General features: G+C 42.3%; 2 protein-coding genes across 2 annotated transcripts in view; both read left to right on the top strand.

The window, feature by feature from the left end:
* Window positions 1-6,121: 6,121 nt before the first annotated feature.
* On the top strand, window positions 6,122-6,652 carry LOC106808038. Its single transcript, XM_014810587.1, has one exon. It carries the CDS (start codon window positions 6,122-6,124, stop codon window positions 6,650-6,652), a length of 531 nt encoding a protein of 176 aa, XP_014666073.1.
* A 5,880-nt stretch (window positions 6,653-12,532) lies between these two features.
* LOC106808037 (ataxin-2-like) overlaps window positions 12,533-16,525 on the top strand; it is a 26,218-nt gene continuing 22,225 nt past the window's right edge. The window contains exons 1-5 of the mRNA XM_014810586.1: window positions 12,533-12,643; window positions 13,417-13,488; window positions 14,828-14,975; window positions 15,404-15,419; window positions 15,831-16,049. Of these exons, the coding sequence (XP_014666072.1) occupies window positions 12,533-12,643; window positions 13,417-13,488; window positions 14,828-14,975; window positions 15,404-15,419; window positions 15,831-16,049 (566 nt within the window). The remainder of the gene's footprint in view (window positions 12,644-13,416; window positions 13,489-14,827; window positions 14,976-15,403; window positions 15,420-15,830; window positions 16,050-16,525) is intronic.

The raw sequence follows: 16,525 nt of genomic DNA, 5'->3' as shown, positions 1-16,525 counted from the left end.
ATGTAAATATTGAGTTTATTGACGCACGATTAGTCAATATATTAGCAAATATATGCGTACCGTAATCTCCCGTACCGGCTTGAATATAGACACCCCCATACTCTCTGTAAATATTGAGTTTATTGACGCACGATTAGTCAATATATTAGCAAATATATGCGTACCGTAATCTCCCGTACCGGCTTGAATATAGACACCCCCATACTCTCTGTAAATATTGAGTTTATTGACGCACGATTAGTCAATATATTAGCAAATATATGCGCGCGGAAGTGAATTACAGATGATTAAATTTCTAACATTTTAGAGACCTATAGACACATGCCTTGGCTATACTCTCTGTGAATATTGAGTTTATTGACGCACGATTAGTCAATATATTAGCAAATATATGCGTACCGTAATCTCCCGTACCGGCTTGGATATAGACACCACCTTGACACCACCAATCTGCCTACTTGATCATTTGCATATTTCCGTGTGTCATTATTTATCATGAAAGAAATTTAATGTAGACTCGACATGTCTATTCTCTGTAGAGTCATTTAATTGGCACAACCCTTTGTCTTACAAGATATCTTTGTTATTATTATGTTATTATATTATTATTATGATTAACTTATACTGCATAAACATATAACACATGCTCGTCTTCTTATACACTACTTATATGGAACCAATTAAGCGCCAGAAAGGAACAGCGGAAGGAGTACAGCACCCCGCCCCACCGTCGCGCAAAAAAATCAGTAAATCGTCGGGGAACGATCTATAAACAATATTTACAGTCGCCCGGCCTAAATTTATGAAAAAAAAACAAGCAGGATGAAGGGCTGATTTACCTCACATACGATTTATTACGATACATATCAATTATATTAATTATTTATGAAGTTTTACTTTACTCTCCATAACTTATGCAGGTGCCACTTGTACGCAATAATGTTATTGCTGTCCTGCTTCTAATTTTATCAGGAGTGCATTAAATAGAAGTTATAGAACTATGATCTCTAACTCGTTTAGTTTCCTGATATTATAAGGTGGCGAGTCAGGCGAGTCAGCTTGCATCTCTCTCGATCTCTCTCTCTCTCTCTCTCTCTCTCTCTCTCTCTCTCTCTCTCTCTCTCTCTCTCTCTCTCTCTCTCTCTCTCTCTCTCTCTCTTTTCCTTCTTTTTCTCTTTCTGTCTAATTCTGTAAACATTTTTAATTACATCTTTGGTGATCATCATAACTAGCTACCATATTACGCGGGGAGAATTTATTGGTTTGTTATTTTACAAGGCGGTTCAGTGACGCTGACGATGATCAATGCTTACTAACTAAGACGGGCGATGGCGCTGTTCGCTTCCCGCGGGCCACATCACAAATGCCTGGTATATTGGAACTATTTTGTGTAACACCAAGTGTGATAATTAAAATGTTGCAGCACAATAACATACAAATATAAGCATGTATATATGCACAAACATTTTATAAGACTAAATTAATTAATGCAACTAGCATTAATAAGCTGTATTTGCAGTGAGAACCCGGTCGATGACATCATCAGAAGATCGGCGTTCAGGTATTCGTACGCCTCAGAAAACTGGAGTTTTGATGAAAAACATCTCTCCACAAACTTTTATATTCTAGTGTATTTTATGTATTGATTTTACTGGTATTTCTGATGTAACATTGATGTGGTGTCTGGACACCGGTTTAACTGGTTGTTAACTTGATACCCTCGAAGTTAGGCTAATACGTCTATAGTGTAGTGATTGTAGATTGAATCGTAGAAATCGTGAGTTGGTCGCCATGATGAACAGTAACAGCAAGCAGCGGAAAGGCCCACGCACGAACATTGGGAGGTGAGTTCTAAAATATAGCTTGGATTCGGCAAATATTATTTAGAGGAAAAGCGGTTGCATTGATACTGGCACGCGCGCGGGAACGGAAGTTGTAAACCCAATGACAGCGAAGGATTTCATTTGGAAAGCGATGCTTGACCGGGTCACATACTGACATAGTGACGTAACTCCGTATTTTAAGGCATGATGCATAGGCCTACAGTACCGAGTACGTGTGTGATTGTCAGATTGAGTGAATCTTATGAAAAATTGCATTCCGTCTGCAGAATATAATACATTCGTATTTCAGTTACTGTTACTCATTACCAAGAGATGTGTGGACAAGTGTTTGGCTTTCTTATGTAGTACTATTGCCTAGTAGTGGCTACCGGAATGTATTTTCGTGTTTAATTCAATCCAATTGACTCCATGGCCGGCGTTATAACATGGCAGGGGTAGAAATTAACTTTTTAACAAGGGAGTCCAACGGACTCCCTACCCTCAAAAAGAGGGAGTCCGCACAGCGAAATGAGGGAGTCCGCAGTCTGAGGTTCAAAATTAGAGGTAGGGACCTATTAACAATAACACGTGCTTATTTTTAAGATTCATGCGGTTGCACGTCTGCCAAATTTTCTTTGGACATTAGCTGAAAGAATACGGTAATTCCACAAGGCCGTGCTCTGGAACGAACTAGTTAGTATGGCAGAATTTTCAGGGAGTCACACGGACTCCTGCATATGTCAAATCAGGGAGTATTTGACTCCCGACTCCCGTTAATTTCGCACCCTGACATGGTAATGTTTATTCCTGTAGTGTTACTGTTTGTTAGGAACTTACGAGTCGATTGTGCTGGCCTGTCACTGAATTTTTCTACTGGGCAATCCATGCATCTAGGAATAGTGTTCATGGAGTTCTCTAACTCTAGGTGCAGGGGCGTGATTTAACGGCGTTTTTCAAGTACACTTCCATTTCCCAGACATGCAGTATCTTGGTGATGCGCTCAGGTGTATGTGTCTGTGTCCGTAGGGGGTGGGATCCGATGGCATCTAACATGAACTGATGGGGAGTGTGTGGCTATGCGTACCATCCAGTAAAGATAGTTCAAAGATCTACCCAGCTTGTTTAATATAACGCTTGTCACTAGTCAAAATAAACCCCCATGCAGTTCATGTCTGCCTCAATACCTATGCCATAAGACCTAGGAGGACAGCCACCTGTGTGCCGTTTTGCTGTGCTTTAAATTTCTTTGCATTTCAAAAACGTTATATTATTATTGAAATTCAATCGAAAATGGTCATTTACTGCAAGCATAGGATTTAGTTTCAATTTAGTATATATTATGGAAAACTGCTGATAAATATGAAAATCTTTGAGTATTAATTATTTTTTAGACTCGGTCCCAATATCTCAATGCAATGTGCATACAGACTATATTGTCCTTCTAGGGGTATTATTTATGCTTTTTAATATATTTTTGGAACGATAAGGGATGGGGTAAGTTGACATTTTTGTACCTTGTTTTAATCTTTAATTAAACTTTTTCATAGGGGCGGTAACCGGATGAAGCCATCTTATGAAAAAAATATAGCGGTAAGTTTCTTATCAGTGTTAGTTCTACAACCTATTCTAGTACCTGCATTGGCAGTATGTTGCAGCTTTTTCACTCTTCTTGCAGAATCGTGCACTGTTTTAATGCTGCAATACATCTGGGTCCTAGTCAAAAAATCTATTTGATTGCATTGCACGATTTCTTTGATAAGGACTAAACAGCGCACTGCATCTAATGTGATATCTCGCATCAGTCTCCCCTCATTGCTGGAAGCTTGCTATTAATCAGGATATTATCTCTTGGTTCCACGGATAAGAGCTACCACGTGGTATTTCCGTTCATGAATAATGAGTAGGAATGCTGGTGTCCAATAGATCTTTGTTGAATCTGTATCAAATAAAACTTGTGTGTCCCTAATTAGAACTGCATACCTGAACTCTGTGAGACAGTGCCAATCTAGCATGGTGTGAACCATAGAGGAAATGTATATGAACTTTAAGGAATGTGGGAGCCAGCATTTCATGGATCATGAGTTTATGAACCAAGTCATTGTAGGATGTGGAAGCCACCGTATCAAGTGCTATATAATAGCGTGGTTCGAATTTTTTCTATGGCAAATGTTGTGTTTCGTTTAATCAGAAATGTTCGGGCACCCTGGCAAGTTGGGGGCCCGTGACCAATTTTTTTAGCAGCAAAGTATGGAGGGGAGCCTTGACTTAGGTGCCCTGGTGAAATTTGAGCCGTGCTATACGTCTGCATACTTGATATTTAGCATCTTAGGATCGGTGTAGCAGTAACTAAGGTTGATGCTTGTTTAATTTTGAGACAATGAAGGCAACCAACGTACATTTGATAGTGTTGCAGAATAATGTGGTAGAGAAAAATTTCGTTCCTCTTGTTATTTCAGACTGTTTTTCTGTTAGTGTAAGAAATGCACCAGCAATGTAATGTGGGTGCGGTTAATCGTAAATTAAATGGAAGATATATTTTGAACACGGTTTGCATGTGTGCATACACTGAATAATTATAATTTCCCCCGGGACACTCCTCCACATTAACTGTCGGTGTATGCATGTATGTATATATATTATATATATTATAATATTAATATATATAAATTGTAGTCTGTAGATAAATTAAGGACAAGACATCCACTTTTAGCTGTTACTCCGAGTTTTCAGCGCTTAAAGCGATACATCAGCAGAGCCTTTAATAGAATAAACTTAAATACATACTATAACCTATATATACATGAATGGCGCTATTGTTTTAGTTATCTATTTTTATGTAGTTCTATAGCTCTAGTAACTATAGCCTGCGTACGATTGCCGCATAGTTACCAGAGCTAGTAGATCTATAGTTCTATAGTTAAATCGGTCTATTGTTCTGCTGGTCTATTGTTGTTCGGCTTTTGACTTTTTTTGTTTGTTTCTAATCTTATTGCCACCATTTATATCTGATCTGATCTGTTTTGTTTTTATAGATTGGATCAGATATAAATGGCGGCATTAAGATTAGAAACAAACAAAAAAAGTCAAAAGCCGAACAACAATAGACCAGCAGAACAATAGACTAATTTAACTATAGAACTATAGAGCTATAGAACTACATAACAATAGCGCCATTCATGTATATATATATATATAGGTTATAGTATGTATATAAGATACTGAAAATAAAGGAAGACAAGGAAGGATTTAATAGGAAGAAAAGTACTTCAAGTTCTGTCAGTCTATGCACCACAGGATGGGAGACCATGAGAGGAAAAAGAAGAATTCTGGGGAAAACTGGATGACACCATTGGTAGAATACCAGAAGAAAATTTGTTGATAATTGGTGGGGACTTCAATGGTCATGTGGGGATGAACAGGAGAGGTTTTGAAGATGTCATGGGAATATATGGATGTAGGGAGAAAAATGCAGATGGTGAAAGCATATTAGAATTTTGTCAGAGCAGAAAAATGATGATACTTAATACTTTGTTCAAAAAGGAGAGGGAGAAGAAAATCACATACAAGAGTGGAGGGGCAGAAACACAGATCGACTACATCTTGGTAAGGAGAAATGAGAAGATTATATTAAAGGACTGTAAGGTAATCCCGGGAGAAGCATGTTTAACACAACATAGGCTTATGTGTAGCGATCTCAAGATAGCAGGATTCAAGAGAATTAAAAAGAAAAAAGGTGAAAAGAAGATAAAACAATGGAAACTAAAGGAGGAAACACACAGGAGAGACTTTGAAGAGAATGTGAGAAGGAGAATGAAGAGTAGCAGAGGAGGATGGGAGAAATTTAGAGATAGTATCATGAAGGCTGGTAGAGAAGTATGTGGGGAGACAACAGGGAACTATAGACATAGAAGAGAAACTTGGTAGTGGAATGAAAGTTGCAAAAAGCAATAAGAGAAAAGAAAGAAGCTTACAAGGTATGGCAAAGAAGTGGAGAAGAAGTTGACAGAGAAGTGTACAAGCAGAAGAAAAGGAATGCAAAAAGAGAGGTAGCAATTGCAAAAAGATTAGTATGGGAAGAATGGATGGAAATTTCAGGAAAACAAAACAGAAATCAGATCTATTCAGAATAGCAAAGCAGATGAAAAGGGAGAGACAGGATGTCACAAGAGGAAAATATATAAAAGATAGCAGAGGAGATATAAAAGTGGAAGAAAAGGAAATCATGGACAGATGGCGGGAGTACTTCAGTGAAAAGACAAACTAAATGAAGCAACGAATATCAGGTGGAAGAAACAGAAATGGTTGAGGGACCATTGGAGGACGTTACAGAGCATGCACTGGAAGTAGCTTTGAGAGAAATGAGTAGTGGGAAGGCGGCAGGGCCAACAGGGGTGACAAGTGACCTGGTAAAGGCGGCAGGTAGGGAAGGAATAAGAGAACTGGGAAGCATCGTGAAGGAACTGATAGGAGGGAACGGAATACCAGAAGATTGGAAAAATAGTTCTACAATACCTATATATAAAGGCAAAGGAGATGCTATGGTATGCGGCAAACACAGAGGAGAGAGGTTATTAGAACATGCAATGAAAATATACGCTAGAGTTTTAGAGAAGAGACTTAGAAAGGAAGTAGACATCGGTAGTTTTCAGTTCGGGTTTTGGCCAGGTAGGTCCACTACAGGGGCAATATTTGTTTTGAGACAACTGCAAGAGAAATATAACCAGAAGAAAAAGAAGCTGTACTACATTTTCGTGGATTTGGAGAAGGCATTTGATCCGAGTACCAAGAGAAGTGATAAGGTGGGCCTTAAGAAGGAAAAAAGTACCTGAAAGGATGATAACAGCGATTATGTCACTGTATGTGGGAACCAGATCAAGGGTTAGAACGACAGCAGGGACGTCAGAGGAGTTTGACATTGGAGTAGGGGTACATCAAGGCTCGGTATTAAGTCCCTTACTGTTCATCATAGTAGTGGATGAGGCAACTAGAGAAAACAGAAAAGGGGTTCCATGGGAGTTAGCGTATGCAGATGACCTGGTATTGACGGCAGAATCTGAACAGGAAGCACTGGAAGCCTTTGAGAGTTGGAGAGAGGGGTTAGAAAGACGAGGAATGAAAGTAAACTTGGAGAAAACAAAGATGATGGTCACAGGAAAGGGCTCTGAGCACCATGTGCAGTCAGGAAGATGGCCATGTGGATGCTGTGGGAGAGGAGTGGGAGTAAATTCAGTTTTATGCATAGAGTGTAACAAATGGTGTCACCAAAGATGCACAGGCCTGAAAAGTGTAAAGGGAATCCAGAACTTTCAGTGCCCGGCTTGCAGAACAGGGTATGTTAGGGAGGAAGGTGAAAGAGGACTGAGGACTACGGGAGAAAACATAGAGGAAGTTCATGAGTTTTGCTATCTGGTTGATATGGTGGACTGTGAGGTGGGTACAGAGAGAACTGTGAGAGTTAGAGTAGCGGCTGCATGGAAGAAATGGAGAGAGATGGCTAGTTTGTTAGTAAACAGAAGTATTCCGTTAAAGATCAGAGGCAATGTCTATGAAGCTTGTATAAGATCAGTTTTGTTATATGGGGTGGAAGTTTGGGCTATTACAGAAAGAGTTGAAGATGTATTGAGAAGATGTGATAGAAAGATGCTAAGATACATAGCTGGAGTTAAATGGCAGGATAGGATATCCAGTGAAGAAGTGGCAAAGAGATGTGGTTTAAGAGAGATACAGAATAGAACTAGACAGAGGAGACTACAATGGTTTGGGCATGTTAGAAGGGAGACGGAAGGAGGAGTACTGAGGTTTGTGGAAGAATTAGAGATCCCTGGAAAAAGACCGGTTGGAAGACCAAAGAGAACATGGATAGGGACAGTGCAGAAAGATCTGAAGGACTTGAATATAGATGAAGGATCAACGCAGGACAGAGAACGGTGGAGGAGTATCATCGCAAGTCCAACCCCAGGCACGGGAAAAGATGGACTATAAACGAAGATGATGATGATGATGATGATTATGATGATGATGATGATGATGATAGTATGTGTATAACTTATAAGGTTTATTCTTCATTAAAGTCTGTCTGATGATCGCATAAGCGTGAAACTCGGAGTAACAGCTAAAAGTGATGTCTTCTTGTCTTTAATTTATCTACAGACTACAATTTATTACGCTCTGCAACTTAATGCATCGAGCACTCTACCGGCAGTATAGACTCAAGCATCCAGACTTATATATATATTCTTAGCTATAATTGTTTGCATGCAAGTACGCACACACACAGACGTGAACAATAATAGCTATGTTTAAATATGAGTGTGTGTCTGTGTAAAATGTAAGGCTACTGTATGGTGGTGGTCTGTAATACACACAATTCTAACAAATCTAAACTCTCTTGTTATGCAGCTTGTTCACCGTTCACTTATTGGCAGCCAGCTGGCCTTAGTTCAATGCTGTATTTGCTTTTTGTTTGGATATTTATTGTTTGACAGATATACTGCTGCTGTAGGTAGCTGTGAATAGCAATCAGATGCCAGATGTCTAATTAAAATCAGCTCCTGTGTAAATAATATGAAATAGAGCAGCAACTCTAGCCCACGTTTCTGCACATTTTTTGTAATTTAATATCCAAACCGTTCGTGAAAGCCATTATTTAGATCTAGGGCATATTGTAAGCCGGGAATTGACAACGACTGTCTCTATGGACTCGTGTGTGAAACTGTGTCGAATATGTCAGCAAGAGGCCTACCCTATATTAAAGTTGTTACTATTAAAACGATATAGGACCGTTGGCTTGAAAATAATGTGAACCTATTTGGTTCTAGCATGGATTAAAATAAAGCTGACAGTGACAGTCCCAAAGGCACGGAAATGTTCGTAACCGCACTGATTTGGAATTTCACCAACGCACGGTCATGTCCAACTAAACTCCTCACTGTAGTGTTTTGTGGAAACTGCTCTTGTGCCCACTTTTAAACATTTTTCGTTTGGGGGTGGGGGGCATTACTGTGCATGTATATGTTACTCGCGTTACTCTCATATGTGCACACTGTAGTGCATTAAGATAGGTGCGTTCGTGCGGGTGTTGAGGGCATTCTCAACGCAGCCAAGGCGAGTACACGTGCAGCCAAGCAGCGCGTACTGTACGTAACGGAGCCGCGTCTCGTATAACGTATAGGCTCAGTTAGTGAGTGAACAGTCAGTCTGTCTAGCTGAAGGCGGATACGACCGTGACCAAATACATTAGACTTTAGAGTCGGCCTTCCTTACACTGTCAAACAGTAACGGGTAGAGTAGATTCTGTTACAGACTAGGTTACAGGCGTAGATACAAACTGGATGTGTGTGTCGTGTGTTCCCTCTGGGCACATTATAGCGTGTGATGATACACACTGAACAGGAACTCACTAGAGGAAGCGCTTTAAAAAATTCTAAAATCTAAAAAAAAATTTAAAAAAATGTTTCATTAAATCTAAAATCGATGTTAGCACATGAACGTAATTGCTGCCAATTATCAAGTAGGCACATCAGAAAGGAAATCCCCGTCCACATATACGCAGCCAGGATTGTTTCTATCGGTTTGGTAAATGAAACCACAATTTAGTGAGCTTTACCGATTACGTATGTATTATTAAATGTGTTTTTTTTTCGTTGGGCATGTTTTCTGTGCCTGTGATGACATAACGTTTTGACTGACATCTGCACGCATAGAACTCTGCACAGAATAAATTGAAACAGATTCCTGCTGGTAGAGAAAATGTATATCAAACGTTTAGATAGCTGTTTTTAATGGTGCGCATTCACGCTGTGCGGTTAATCGGCTGCCCGGGGTACACTTTGTACAGTAAGCTTGTGAACTATGAATGCAGGCCAAGCTGGCAAAATGAGGCTGGTGGGAGTGGTGGGGGAGGGACATCGACACAGGTTGGGGGCGTAAACCATGTGGAGGAGGATAGTGGGGGTGGGTGGAGTGCACAGCTGGGAGGGCTCTCATGGTGTGAGGTGGGTGGGGGTGATGAGGTTAGTGAGGCGGCTGGGGTGAGGTGAGGCAGACCGAGCAGAGATATGGGGAATGTGCAGGAGTGGTTACCTAACTAGTGGAACAGGGAGTGGGAATTTGGAATTTCATTGGCGGGTTGGTGTAGACAATAATGTAATCTAACACGATCTAGTAGGCAACTCTCACTCTCAGGGCGCGAAATTAGCACCCACCCACCGGCATACGCTGGCAAATTTTTTGGAGGGCCAGTAACATTCCCAAAACACTGGCCCTCAGAGCCCGTGGTTTCAGCCATGTTGGCGAGTACCTACATGTTTATTTTTATTATAGCATTAATGAGCAAATAGCCTACATTGCTGTTTTACCTGAAGGATATCACGCCATAATTTATCAACATTTTACAAATTTGAAATCGAAATGCAAGCGTGAAACATGACATTAATTTTACAAACAAAATTTATGAGGGCTGGTAAATTATGGTGAGGGCTGTTAAGAAATTGCTGTTATACCAGCCCTCAGGGCCGGTGCAAAAAAATCTGAATTTCGGGCCCTGAACTCTACTTTCATGTTTGCTTACATTATTGTTATCTCTCGTTTGAGGTCTCCACGTATTGCCTGTGCACATTGAAAGTGGGTTCAGCAAAGGAATGGACGACTGCATGGTGGCAGTCTCTAATCACTTTTCATTTGCACTGTTACGTAACATGAGTCACTTTTTAATTTTGCAGACAGAGGGAGTGTATGGCAACTCACGAATGATGCACACCGCTTCCTCACTCGTTGTAAGTAGTGACATTTAAACACTTGTGTCTTATGCAGCAGTTTAAAGTCACACCGATTCTAGTGCCTTATTGAAGAAAACTAATGGTAACGAGTTGATATTTGTGTGAATTTATACAAATATTTTGCCTTATTTTTTTGCATAATGTATACACATAAACACATAATTTTTGTATCCGTCAGCATGCTTGGCATGACGTATCACAAGTAGTGTCAGTTAGATATATATCTAAAAAGTTGTACAGGTTTGGCCAGACTCGCTAGCATGGTTCCTACCCTACAGATATCGCACAGTTGCACATAACCTTATCAACAGAAAGCAAACCGAGATTCTAGCATATTCTGCGTAGGCTGCACAATTTGACGAGATGTAAATGTAGTGGCCGTATGTTCCACATGGTAATTCGGGCACTTTAGATAGAAACCTATATTTGCCGACCGGCCGCTAGACAGCTGGCGGCTGGATGCGTATCACAGTCCGGATACGGGGAGCGAGAGAGACCTGTACTCGTAGCATTGCTAATAGAGAGGCGAACACCCCCGGCAGCATCTCGTAAGGGGAGCACTAGGAACACACGAACCGTGCTGGTTTCATTGGCTTCACACGAGCCCAGCGAAATATCGTGAATCGGGCACGCGGAGTGCAAATGTTCTGCTGTTAGGGTGCTCTCCTGCACAGCTCTGCTTCGCAACTATAACTCGGGGGTTGGGCAAGTGGAGACCCTCTCAGGAGGTTGGGTGAGGGGTGAAAGGGATGGCACGTACACACGCACAGATGCGCTGAGCTGTGTTTGCATTGATGCCATCAGCTACGCTGCGTGTGTGCGTACGCGCGTGTGTCGATCCCCTGAGATTGGTAAGGTCACTGGCACCCCCCCCCCCAGCCAGGAACACAGCCTAGCAAGCTAGCTCTCGGAGTCGGAGTGAAAACTAGTTCGGCAGGTCACCGACTTTTGTGTTTTAACCATCGGGTAACCTGCGTTGTTGGCACGTAGGAGAAGGCATGCTGCCAGGCCTTGATAATCAGCTATATACATTCACGCATGTTATGTGCAAACTGTTGACCCAGATTTTTCCACATCTTTACACAGATTTTCATATATCTTTACTTAGTTAAACAAAAGTAATTGTTTAATATTATTCGGCAAGCCAGGATTTTAGTTGGTCAGGCTGACACGGGTAGACGAGTAATCCACTAACTATTCCAGGGGTAGAAATTAACTTTTGAACACGGGAGTTCAACGGACTCCCTACCCTCAAAAAGATGGAGTCCGCACCAAAATGAGGGAGTCCGCAGTCTGAAGTTCAAAAACTAAAGATATTAACAATAATGCATGGGCTTATTTTGAAGATTCATGCGGTTGGGTTCCAAATTTTCTTTGGACATTTGCTGGAAAAAAAACTGTAATTCCGCGAGGCTCTGGAATGAACTAGTTAGTATAGCAGAATTTTCAGAGAGTCACACAGGCTCCTACACATGTCAAATCAGGGAGTCCGACAGTAAATCAGGGAGTATTTGACTCCGGACTCGCGCTAATTTTGCACCCTGCTATTCCATCTATGGCGGCTGTGGCGTAGCGCGAAATTAAGCTATCGGTTTCGCCATGCACAGAAGCAGTGACTGTAAGCTTCATGATCTGACGAGCCGACAGGAAGATCACAGTAACCACGGCCGTCAATTTTCGGCTAGTGTTCGCCTGCTTCTCGCTTTAATGTGCTTTGATTGATTTTACTCGTTTGATGTGTACTTGCATTCGTGCACCATCACCGTTCCTCGCGTTAGAGTGCATGCTAGTGTTCATTCACTTTACGAAGTTCAAATCAAAACGTAATGGCAGAGTGCATAGCAAATGGTGTCGATGTTCATGCCGGAACGTCTCCTCTTGCTGTGAAAACAATGAAACCCAAATTGTGGTGGGGGGGGCTACTTGTCTGCTATGGGTGTATGGCATCACAGGTGGCTAAAACAGGTGATAGTGACAGGTGACATGAGCCCCTCTGTAGTTTTTGCAGCGATAGCTGGTGGCAAGTCGCGCAAGATTAAGCGCGTAAACGGGATGGCATGCCGGCTTTATTGATTGCCGAGGGTGTGCGGTGGTTGGTGTAGCTGTTCTGCCCATTGTGTCGGGAAGCGCTGGTAGCATGCATTCTCCACCGCGTCCATCTTTCTGGGTAAAATAATCTGGTTGCCCCTCCCCCTGGATTAACGCGAGTTGTTAGTGCACTGGGTCATCATCGTGGCAGCTCAGTGAGAAAGTGCAGATGCCGGCCATGTTACCATGTAACCGAACAGATGTGCCAGTACTTCTTTGCCTGGGGCGGGGGGGGGCAACATTTATAATCAGATGTGTGGTGCAGCTGATTACACAGGGAACGCTCTGCTACATTGTGCAATTAAGAAATAGTAGAAGAAGGTGCCTTGTGGAGATGTAGACTTCAATATGTAGAGATCAATATGCATGTAGAGATTCGTGCATTGTATTTCCCACTGTGCCTAACTTGCTCTGGCTGAGAAATAGCAAGAAATTAAATGGTTTTATACAGAGAAAGACAGTCTCATCCTTCAGTGTAAAAATAGGTGGTAATATGATTAATATCATTCATTGTCATAATAGAGACGTTCATGTACTCCTGTAGTTGAAGAGAAAATGTATAGTCATGAAATGTGGGGGGAAAGGCATATATATACATGTCATATATATTAATTTTATCAGAAAACTAATCATCTCTTCCCACAATAATTGAGAGGATTAACTTCTCGTCCGTTGTAGAAATAGTGCTGTGTTTGTTTTAATCTCTGATTCTCTCCGTGTTTCTGCAGGGACTAGTCGTTCAAGTGCAAGTGAAGAATGGCACAGTCTACGACGGCATCTTCAAGACGTTTTCAAACAAGGTACATGGTTAGAAACTAACTTTTTTTGCCAGGCAGCAAGTACTTGCTGCCAGAGAAAGAGGCAGGCAGCCAATTTACTTACTTGGGTAGAATCTTTAGTGCTTTTAATTTGGTTTGTTATGAATATCATGGCAGACGAAGCATGCAGTGCGTTAAGAGCAGGCAGCAAACTGACCTTTGTAGGCAGCTAAACTGTTGCTTGCTGCCTTTCATTTTTAACCCTGAAAGTAGAACAATTGTTGTTCTCGTGTAGAATTCGTCTTCGGCGTTGAGTCTCTTAGACTGGTTTCAGTGTCGCATGTTGCTATCCTTTTCCTATCCTTTGCCAATCCCTTTCTCTCACTTCTACTTTCACTTGAAGGGCAGAGTATACAATTCAAGACTTGCCTTACCGTGTTACCACGATATCATCAAGAGCGTATTAAGAAGGAGAGCATATAACGGTGAAATGCTGAAACCATGTTGCAGTATTAGTCGAATTAATAAACTTTCCCCGTTTTATTTTGACGATTCTTTGCAGTATTATTGATCAACTGTCTTACCTTGTTAATATAAAACAAACCGCATGTCCCTACGATGCCTCTACGCTGAGATAATGAGCGGTGAAAATCTGGTATTTTCGCCGAAAACCATCTCGAGATCAGTGTTTACTGCAACTGTCTCTCGTTTTGAGGACTGTATGTTGCTTCCGGTCACCGCTGTGTAGCGCTGACTCGATACGTTATTACTACAGCATTACTACATCAAGCGTAAGGGGAGGGTCATCACATGGCGATAAATAACAAGACGTTTTTGTGGAGTAATAGCTGCGTCAATGACTGGAAATGCGAGAAAAGATAGTAGAAGGAAAAGAAAGTTTATTGTCAATGAATGACGGAAACACGCGAGGTTTTCCGAAGCTATCGCCAGAACGAGAGACAGTTGCAGTAAACACTGATCTCGAGTCGGTTTTCTGCGAAAATACCAGATTTTCACCGATCATTATCTCAGCGTAGACGCATCGTAGGGACAAGCGGTTTGTTTTATATTAGCAAGGTAGGACAGCTGATCACTAATACCACAAAGAATCGTCAAAATAAAATGGGCAAAGTTTATTAATTCGACTAATACTGCAACATGGTTTCAGCATTTCACCGTGGTACGCTCTCCTTCTTTATACGCTCTTGATATCATGTTAACATTACTCGACAGTTTAAGCATGTTAATTAGGCAGTAAACCACGTCGGAGGGTTTATGGGATGTCACAAATTAACTTTGAAGGCATGTCAGACGTTGGACATGCGTTAAAACTGTGGGTGCCCTACGCTAATTGCTCGCTCTGCGCTCGTCTCGCTGGCAGTTTGAGATTGTTCTGGAGCTGGCGCACAAGGTGGAGGAGTCTGGGAAGGTGCCGACGCGCGATTGCATCACCGAGAAGCTGGTGATTATCGTCTCCGACATCGTCATGATCACCGCCTCCAACGTAGATCTCGACTACGCAACGAAAGGTACGCGGCGGCGGCTGCGGCGGCGGCGGCGCGTGTGAGGGCGTCGCGTTGTTACGTGTCGTACTGGATGTCGTCAGGAGCGCGTGAACACCGTAGGGTGATGTTATGTTATTGTTATGTTGTGTTGTGTTGTGTCATGTTATTTTATGTCATGTTGTGTTATTTTATGTTTTATGTTATGTTATGTTAAAATATATATTATGTTGTTACATTATGTTATGTTCTGTTGTGACAGTGTTACATGTTATATTGTTGTGTGTTATGTCGTCAAGGTTCTAGCATTTCGGGTGCAAAATCACCCAAACAGAGAGCACGATTGGCGAATTTTCAATAGCCCGAGTTTGGCAAATAACTTGCAATAATTTGCTTCTCTAGTCACAGGCTTGTGTTCAGAATGTAGTATTGGTTGAGTCTTATGTCTCGTGTAGGAAATGCACTGGTTAAGTAAATAATCCGTAGATGACTTGCACTTTAGTGTATTATGTAGCTGTAGCAGCAACAGCAGCAACAGCAGCAGCAGCAGCAACAACAGTAGCAGCAGCAGCAACAACAGTAGCAGCAGCAGTAGTAGTAGCAGTAGCAGCAGTAGTAGCAGTAGCAGTAGCAGCAGCAGCAGCAGCAATAGCAGTAGTGCAGCAGTAGCAGCAGTAGTTGTAGCAGTAGCAGTAGCAGTAGCAGTAGCAGTAGCAGCAGCAGCAGCAGCAGCAGCAGCAGCAGCAGCAGCAGCAGCAGCAGCAGTTCTCCCCGCATGCTAACACCTCTCTCCCCCTCTTCCCACACTCTAACACCCCTCTCCCTCTGCCCCCCTCTTCCCACACACTAACACACTCCTCTCTCTCTCTCTCTCCTGCGCAGGGTTCAACTGGAGAAGAAGGACACTAAGGAGTACCTGCAGCGGGAGGCCGAGGCGCAGCGCATTGCCGCCGAGATCGAGAGCAGTCCGATGTACAAGCATCACGTGTCGCTCGAGATCTCCGACGGCGGAGACGAGGAGACGCGCTTCAGCGCGGTCGCGCGGCCCCCGCACGACAACCGCCTCCGATCCGCCACCGCCGCCGATCACAAGGATGGCAAGTGAGTGGCGAGCCACGGGGAGGGGGGGGAGGGACCCGTTCTAACTGCTATATATATCGCTATCCCGAGTATAGTAGAGCTCCTTAGTATAGCTCCATGGTAGCTAGCTAGTATATCTCCCTGGTAGCTAGTTAGTATATCTTCCTGGTAGCTAGCTAGTATAGCTCCCTGGTAGCTAGCTAGTATAGCTCTATGGTAGCTGGCTAGTATATCTCCCTGGTAGCTAGTTTAAGTTAGTATATCTCCCTGGTAGCTAGCTAGTATAGCTCCCTGCTAGCTAGTTAGTATATCTTCCTGGTAGCTAACTAGTATATCTCCCTGGTAGCTAGTTAGTATTTGCTCACCGGTAGGTGTAACCGCTAGCTAACGCTCCCTGGTAGATAGCTAGTATAGCGCTGCTCCCTGGTAGCTAGCTAGTATATCTCCCTGGTAGCTAGTTAGTATTTGCTCACCGGTAGGTGTAACCGCTAGCTAAC

The sequence above is a fragment of the Priapulus caudatus genome, unplaced genomic scaffold (assembly GCF_000485595.1).
Source record: "Priapulus caudatus unplaced genomic scaffold, Priapulus_caudatus-5.0.1 Scaffold250, whole genome shotgun sequence".
NCBI lineage: Eukaryota > Metazoa > Priapulida > Priapulimorpha > Priapulimorphida > Priapulidae > Priapulus > Priapulus caudatus.
Note: the sequence above shows the minus strand (reverse complement) of the source record. Positions and strands in the feature narration are given on the sequence as shown.